Below are 7,932 nucleotides of genomic sequence, written 5' to 3' on the forward strand. Positions count from 1 at the left end.
TGCAGTTGTATAGTTAATATTGGATTATAACATTAACATATATATATATATGTATATATATATGGGTCAAATGCATGTTATGTATATTATATTTACATGTATTGTGCAGGTATAAAGACATTCATTCAATACATGTGGATATATATATAAATATACATGCATACACATTTGTACATATAAATATTTTATAAACATTAATAATAAAATACTAGACTAGATCCCCAAAGGTTCTTAGAGGTCATATATTCCAACAACCTCATTTTACAAAAGAGGAAACGATGGGCAATTAAATGATATCACTGGTATCAAACAGTAGCATTGGATTCAAACTCAAATCCTATGCCTAAAAATCCTAGCCTAGATTTTCAACTGTGATGGGATTTGTTAGATGGAGCATTTTTTTAAATTATGACTATTTAATAACAGTCAATCAATAAATACCTACCATATATTAGTTACTGTGCTGTCTTGAGAATACAAAAAGAGTCAAAAGATAGTCCTTTCCCAAGAGGAGCTCATAATCTAATAGAAGGTCATTTCAGAAAAGACAAGTAGAAAACTAAACATCAAAAAGAAGGTAAGAAAAAAAAAGGAGGTAAGAAAATGGTTCCTGGTTTTATCTCTTTACATGGTGAAGATGAACAGAGATGGAATGAATACCCTCTCGATTGGAGTCAGGAGATTTGGACTTGATTTCCTAACAATATGTCCCTTGGGAAGTCATTAAACTTCTGTGAACCTCAATTTCCTCACCTGTCAAATGGAAGTGTAATATTCTGCCTATTGTGTGAGTTTGTAATCCTTATAAGTTTTATATAAATGAGTTATTATCACTATTACTTGAAAAGAAAGAGAAAAGATTCTAAATTAAAATGCAACAAATTTAAAACCAATGAAGGGGAATATTTCTTTATGTGACACATAGTCATTTTAGTATGCAAGATTTACTACCACCGGGTATTCTGATTAAAACAACTTAGCATGAAAGACTGTGTAGCACAGATTTAAGTAATATGCTCAAGAGGGCAGGAGAAAATAACACTGGGAGGGGTTTCAATCCCTAGATTTTAATAGGTGAGCCAAAAGGAGAAGAAATGAGAACCAGATGTGCTGGGTTCTTTTGTCCTAATCTATAGTTGACTTGTGGAAAGATGGCTTCAGAAAGATGTTGGCAAAGTCTCATTATGCTTATTTCCACTGCACACCATAGTCATTACCATTGTATGGTACTGCTCGCCTGGGTGTGCTACTGGGTTTTTAAGCCTCTCTTAGACACATCTGGCATCCATTGCTGCCATTTGGGAGAGCAAACTGGTTGGGAAATGTAAAATGTTATCCTCCCCTAGAATACATCTTACTAATGTGAATCATGTCTCTGCCTAATCAAGATCCAGGGATAAAGCTTCCTATTTGATTCATATATAGATTTCTCAAAGCAGAACCATCCTTAAGTATAGGAAATAAAAATGTATATATATTTTTTACATTAAAACTTATGTAAACCTCTACAACTGTTACCAAATCACTAAGCCTTTCCTTCTGGAAATAGAAGGGAGAAACCACTTTACCATCATTATATAAATCTGACAGTTTCTATAATATTTGAAGAATGATGGCTGGTTATGTTAATAGCTGGAGTTCAGGAACCATCAACTCAAATCTCTTTAATAGATATGAATTTGTATTTACTTCTGACAGACCAGAAAAAAATAAATTAAAATCTCCCATAAACTAGTCAATTCAATTGGGTTTAAGACAGTGTAGGAGGCAGAAAAATAATGAAATCAATTCTGTTTTCATCCCTCATAATACATAGTGTGAGTTGCTCTGGCTAATGAGGATATTACCCAGTTGGAAGATTGAGCAAAAACAGCTTTCTGACCTCACAGCATTAAAGCCAGCATAGGTAGGAGGTAACAAAGAATATTTAAAATTGCTACATAGAGCTGTGCTCGTATCTTTCAGTCTAGGAAGTTAAATATAATCTTACAGGCTAGCATCTAGGTCATGGTTTGTCTCATTACCAAAAGAAAGGAGAATATTCTGATCACACAATCTCAGATATGTTATAAAATGTTCAAGTCCCTTCTAGCATTATCCTTGAGCATCTGCCCCTTCGACTCACCTTGGGAACATAAAACTGATTCTCAAGAAGAATGGTTTTAATGAATTCTGATGTCTTGTACAAGATAGTAGCAGGTTGTAGTTACATAAGCTACCCAGTAAAAAAAAAAATCAGCAGTGGCAAAACTATTGCAAGTTTAACATTCTTCTCAAAAGGTATCTCTCTAAATTGAAAGACACTGACATATTCTGTCAAGAAAACAGTGTTGGGTATGTATAGGTGTGAGTGTCATAATGAAGGGAAATCCCATTCTGATGATATTTTTCCAGTTGCCTTTGTATCTAAAAACCTAATATGCAAAGTCCTTTTGACTTTGTGTCCACATCAGAGATTGGAGTTAAGAAAGACAAACACTAGAAACCCTTTAAAATACTTTATATTTTATATCAAAATAGCAAGGCTGGTAATGTAACAAGAGTAAAATATATAGAAACATAAATATCTAATTTATAGTTTCACACAAGAAGTTTAAATGTATTAGATATAAAATATATACATATCTAACATATCATATATCCATATTTACATATATATATGTATATATATATATATATATATATATATATATATATAATGCATACCCATTTGGACATATGTATACACTCATGTGTGTATGTGTGTATACTCATATATATGGTACTCATTGTCCCATATATACAATACATATCATGTGCACATAGTATGGAAGCTTATATTGTCATGTACACATGTTTGCAGTATATTCATGTGTGCTCATATGTGTCTAATGCATATGTAGTGTGCATTGCATTGCTATGTGTGTAAGTATATAGACACCTGCATATATACAGACATTCCCCATTTAATATCCATTCTTTCTCCTAACATACTGTAAATTAACATATATAACATTGGCTTTAAAATTGTATGGATCAGATACATATATGATTTATATTGTACAATATATGTGTGCATTCCATATGAGTATAAAATATATGTATAATGCATAATAGTATAAATTTTGATAGTTATGTCACACATATATCTTGCCTCTTCCACAAACTAGATATGGAACACTTTTTAGGGCAGGAACACTATATGTGTGTGTGCATATTACATATAATATTTACATATAGAAACCATTTATGTGCATTTATTGTGTATAATCCATAATTGGGGAAGATAGAATTTCTTTCCTTTTCTATACCTCCCTCTATTAAGACACACTCCCTCCCCCATTCCATGTACTCCAAAGTTACATGAAACATTTGGTCTTGAGTCTATCAGATTTTATGTTTAGCACTACATAAGATTTATCCTGGCATAGAATGAACCTTTTATGTTTTATATAGTTCACCTGCATCAACCATTATAAAATGGTAATTCTAGGCTGGTTCTGCAGGAATCAAAAGATAAAAAGTTAAACTCAGGCTCTGCAGTTTTATCTTTAGCCATAAAATGGAGGAGATTATCTTGGAGGTCAAATACTAAAGTGGAAAATATTGGACTCAGATTCCAGAGACCTGGGTTCAAATTCTAATGTAGTCATTTATTAACTATGGTCAGGCAAGTCATTAATCTCTCAGCCTCAATTTCCTTTTCCTCACAATTGAGACAATAATACTAGTACTGACTACCTCACAGTAATGGGAGGGGGCAACTAGGAGAATCACTTGTAGACTTTATCCACTATAAATACAATGATTATGATATTTATAGGGGAGTATTAAAGATCTAACTGGAAATACACAGACTATTGCCCCCCAGCTTCTTTTCAAAGACAGGAAATAAAGGGTAACCATAGATGGCTTGTATGGTCTTAAATTTATTATATTTTCCATTTACATACAAATATATGTGTGATATATATTTATACATATGAACATCTGTTTACATACATGAACACCTTGCTAAATGCTAAATATGTTTATGATATGTACAAGGCTGACATGAAGTAATCTTAGATAAGAAAATATAAGCATGAGATGTGGGAAGGACAAAGAGAGAACAGGAAAAGATTTGAGAAGTTAAGGAAGATGGTAGTGATTGTGAAATAGAGATTAAAGGAGCCTGAAATAAGTCGGGGGGGGTGTCAGGGGGGTCAGGAAATCCAGTGTCAAGTTAGAGGTGTGAAGGCAATGCCTTTATGCTTTCTCATTTTCACGTCTTAACTTTCACAGTGTTTCCCAAAGATGAAATTATGGGGCTTGTTCTTGCCTCCAATGACTTCTAAAAAGTAAACATAATTTGTTCCCTACTAGTCATTTTCTATCTCATAACCCCATGTTAGCCCTGGATTAGTGGCTTCATTTTGCCTAACACAGATTTAAAATCACATCCCTATTGTCATCCCTAAATCTAACTGATTTCCAAGTGTTGGTTCATAAACATTAACAATTCCTTCCTGATTCTATTATTCAGGGGATCCTTGGAGCAATCAGCACTGGTTTCTTTAAGAGGATACACACTTGTTCTCATAAACCATACTAATGGTCTGTTTTTTTTTTTTTACCAAAAATATTTTCATTCCTGCTGATATGCAATTTCAATCACCATCATCCTGAGTACTTAGACTCTAAGGGCCCTCCAGACTAGACCATTTATTAACCAAAATATATTAGCAACCCTATCCACACCTCCCTTGCATTGTTAATTTGGTAGTTCTAGGGACAGGATTGCGCAGTTATTTGTTAGTTTCCCAGCATTTAATAAGCTTATAAACTCTGACAATTTTGACAACCACTCCAGACTCATAAAATGTAATTTTTATGACTCTCATTTATGTGGGTCTAATCCTCCCTGGCTCACAGATTTACTTAACAGAGGCAGATGATAACCATGCTGAGTTTATAACACTCTTAATTCATGTTTTATTTTGAGGAAATATTAATTTGGCAAATGGTAATGTAGGCTCCTGATATATAGGCATAGGACACTTTATTCCATTCCACACAAATGATTTTTCAGCTCAAGGTTTAACCACTTAAAGCAAGAATGTTCTGGACTTGAAATAAAAAGTACTAATCCTGTTGTTAGGACATTGGCAAGCACCTCATAATTATCACCAAATGCACTAGGGAAAGAAGCATTCTGGGATGGGAGAGCAAAGGAGAAAATAGGAGCAAATTAGTCCAATTCATATGTGATTTCATTTTCATCTTCCAAGACAGAACTTTTGGCTCTAAATTTGTGTTCTAAATAAATTATCTAATTTCTATCTTATCTACTACTTCCAAACAAGCAAGGTACCATTTAAAAATAACATCTTTTTACAAGGCTGTTATCTGATGTCTTCAAATCACTAATTACACTGATTAAATTTTTTGTTAGATTTTGCTGATAACTAATAGTCATATTAATATAACTTATTATATGCTTTAGTTTCAATGATGTCTATAAATCTCCCAGAAATAACATGTATATATGTGTATATATATATATATATATATACACACACATATTTAAATGTATGAATATATGTCCACACATATATTCTATATTTATATATGTTGCAGCTGTATTACCTTTTCTCTTGAAGATAATTGAGAATCATAGAATTCTTAAGGTTTAGAACTTGGTTACCTATATCAGTCTTTGCCTAAAGAATGAAACCTTTCTATAACATCCAGATGATCATTTAGTCTCCACTTAAAAACTGTCGAGGACAAGGAGCACATTATCTCGCAAAGCAAGTCAATTCATTAATGAAGAAACAAGAGCATTTATTCCCTAGAGTCATTTTACCATGGACCAATGGATTTAGCACTTTTAATTGCTTTTGAATTTCTGATAAAATTTAGAAATGAAAATTCAATAATTAAATGCTTTATAAATTCATCATTCTTTGCAATTTAACATAAGCAAAATGACTAGTAGTTTCCAAAGTTCTAAGATCTAGAGACATAAACCCTCAAAATAAAAACAAGATTAAAACAGATGATTGGGGTATATAGAGATAAAAGAGGCAGATAAGCCTAACAATTACAACTCTAAATGCAAACGGACTAAACTCCCCTAATAAAATTTAAAAGTTACAAAATAGACTGAAATGCAAATTTCAATGCTATGTTGCATCCAAGAAATACATTTAGTCCTGAAAGATTTAAAAAAATTCCAAAAAATGTGGTCTAAAATTTAGTATGCCAAGCTATGAAAAGTGAATCAGCACTAACTATTATTGGACAAAGGTAAATTCAAACCAAAAACTATGAAAAGGAAATAATCAAGGACATTATATTAAGTAAAAAGCTTCTACATATAGGCATATCATTCTTACATGAACAGAACCAATATTACTTTGATTCAAATTTCATAAAGGAACAGTCATGATCTTGCCAGGAAAAAAAACTGTATAAGAAAAGTAAGAATAGAAGATACTGACATCTCCATCTATGTGTCTCTGTGCTCCCTTTGGATACTTCCTCTAATAATATAAGTTCCAGTTCATTCATATCTGTTCATTATAATTGTATGTATGAATATATGGATATAGATAGATATAGATTTTAATCTTCCCATAAATATACCATATCTCTAGAAATTATGAACATATTAATGGTGAATGTGATCTATCTATTAATTACTATTTTCACAATATGAATGAAGCATCTTTGTTTTTCCAGTCAGACATTTCTCTTAGGAAAATCTTTATACTCTCTCTCTCTTTACTTCCCCATTTGTAATTATAATTCACCATTCACTTCTTAATCAATCAGTTAATAGACAAGTTTTCATTAAGCACATACACTATGTGCTAGGTGCTGGGGATACTAATATAATGAATAAATAAAACACCCTCTCCTTGCAAAGAACGCCCATCCTAGTGGGAAAGGTACATCTATATATGTACAACATATATATTATATTAATAAATATACATATGTATGAATAGATAAATATAATGAATACATAGAAGAAAATACAAAGTAGCTAAATACAGGGCCATTAAGAGTAAGGACATTTACAGCTGAGAGGATCAAGGAATCATCTTTATGTTGAAAATGATGTTGAGCTGCTCTCTGGATGAAGAGGGACATTTTGTGAGGTGAAGGGAAGAATTGCATTCCAGGCATGGGGAATTGTAAATGCAAAAGTTTAGAGGTAAAAGTTTAGGATAGTACATTTAGATGACTATGTGAGAAGAAAGAATGGGAGATACTGCAGAGATTTTTTTTAAAAAGGCAAGATTTTACAACTGATTAAATCTGTTGGATTAAAAGAGAATGAGGAATTGTGGAGCCCACCAAGTTTCGCAGGTTTGTGTAATCTAATTTAAATTGGCTTTCGGCTTTCCGGCGGTAAAGATCTCCCCGAGCCAACATGCCTCTCGCCAAAGACCTCCTGCACCCCTCTCCCGAGGAGGAGAAGAGGAAGCACAAGAAGAAACACCTGGTGCAGAGCCCCAATTCCTATTTCATGGACGTAAAGTGCCCCGGGTGCTATAAAATCACCACGGTGTTCAGCCACGCACAGACAGTGGTTCTCTGTGTTGGATGCTCCACTGTGCTCTGTCAGCCCACTGGAGGAAAGGCAAGACTTACAGAAGGATGCTCCTTCAGATGGAAGCAGCACTAATAACTGAATCAAGATGAATGAGGAACTGTAAAAAATAAAAGAAATTTGCTTAAATAAATAAATAAACAAATAAATTGGCTTTCGTACAGTTCTACATACATGAAATTTCACATTTCATTTCTATACCTAACTCCAGCCTGAAATGACTCCTTCTTCATTTAAATCTCTTAAACTTCCTTGTCTCCTTTAGCACTCAGTTCAAACACCACCTCTTACATTAAATGTTTTCTGTTCCTCTTAGCAGCTAGTGCCCTCCTGCCAAAATTACCCCTTGG

General features: G+C 33.1%; 1 protein-coding gene across 1 annotated transcript; it reads left to right on the plus strand.

Moving 5' to 3' along the window:
• Positions 1-7,386: 7,386 nt before the first annotated feature.
• Positions 7,387-7,677, plus strand: LOC141513993 (small ribosomal subunit protein eS27-like). Its single transcript, XM_074224386.1, has one exon. The coding sequence runs from the start codon at positions 7,403-7,405 to the stop codon at positions 7,655-7,657; it is 255 nt and encodes an 84-aa protein (XP_074080487.1). The 5' UTR covers positions 7,387-7,402; the 3' UTR covers positions 7,658-7,677.
• The last annotated feature ends 255 nt before the right edge of the window (positions 7,678-7,932 follow it).

This window comes from Macrotis lagotis, chromosome 1 (assembly GCF_037893015.1).
Source record: "Macrotis lagotis isolate mMagLag1 chromosome 1, bilby.v1.9.chrom.fasta, whole genome shotgun sequence".
NCBI lineage: Eukaryota > Metazoa > Chordata > Mammalia > Peramelemorphia > Peramelidae > Macrotis > Macrotis lagotis.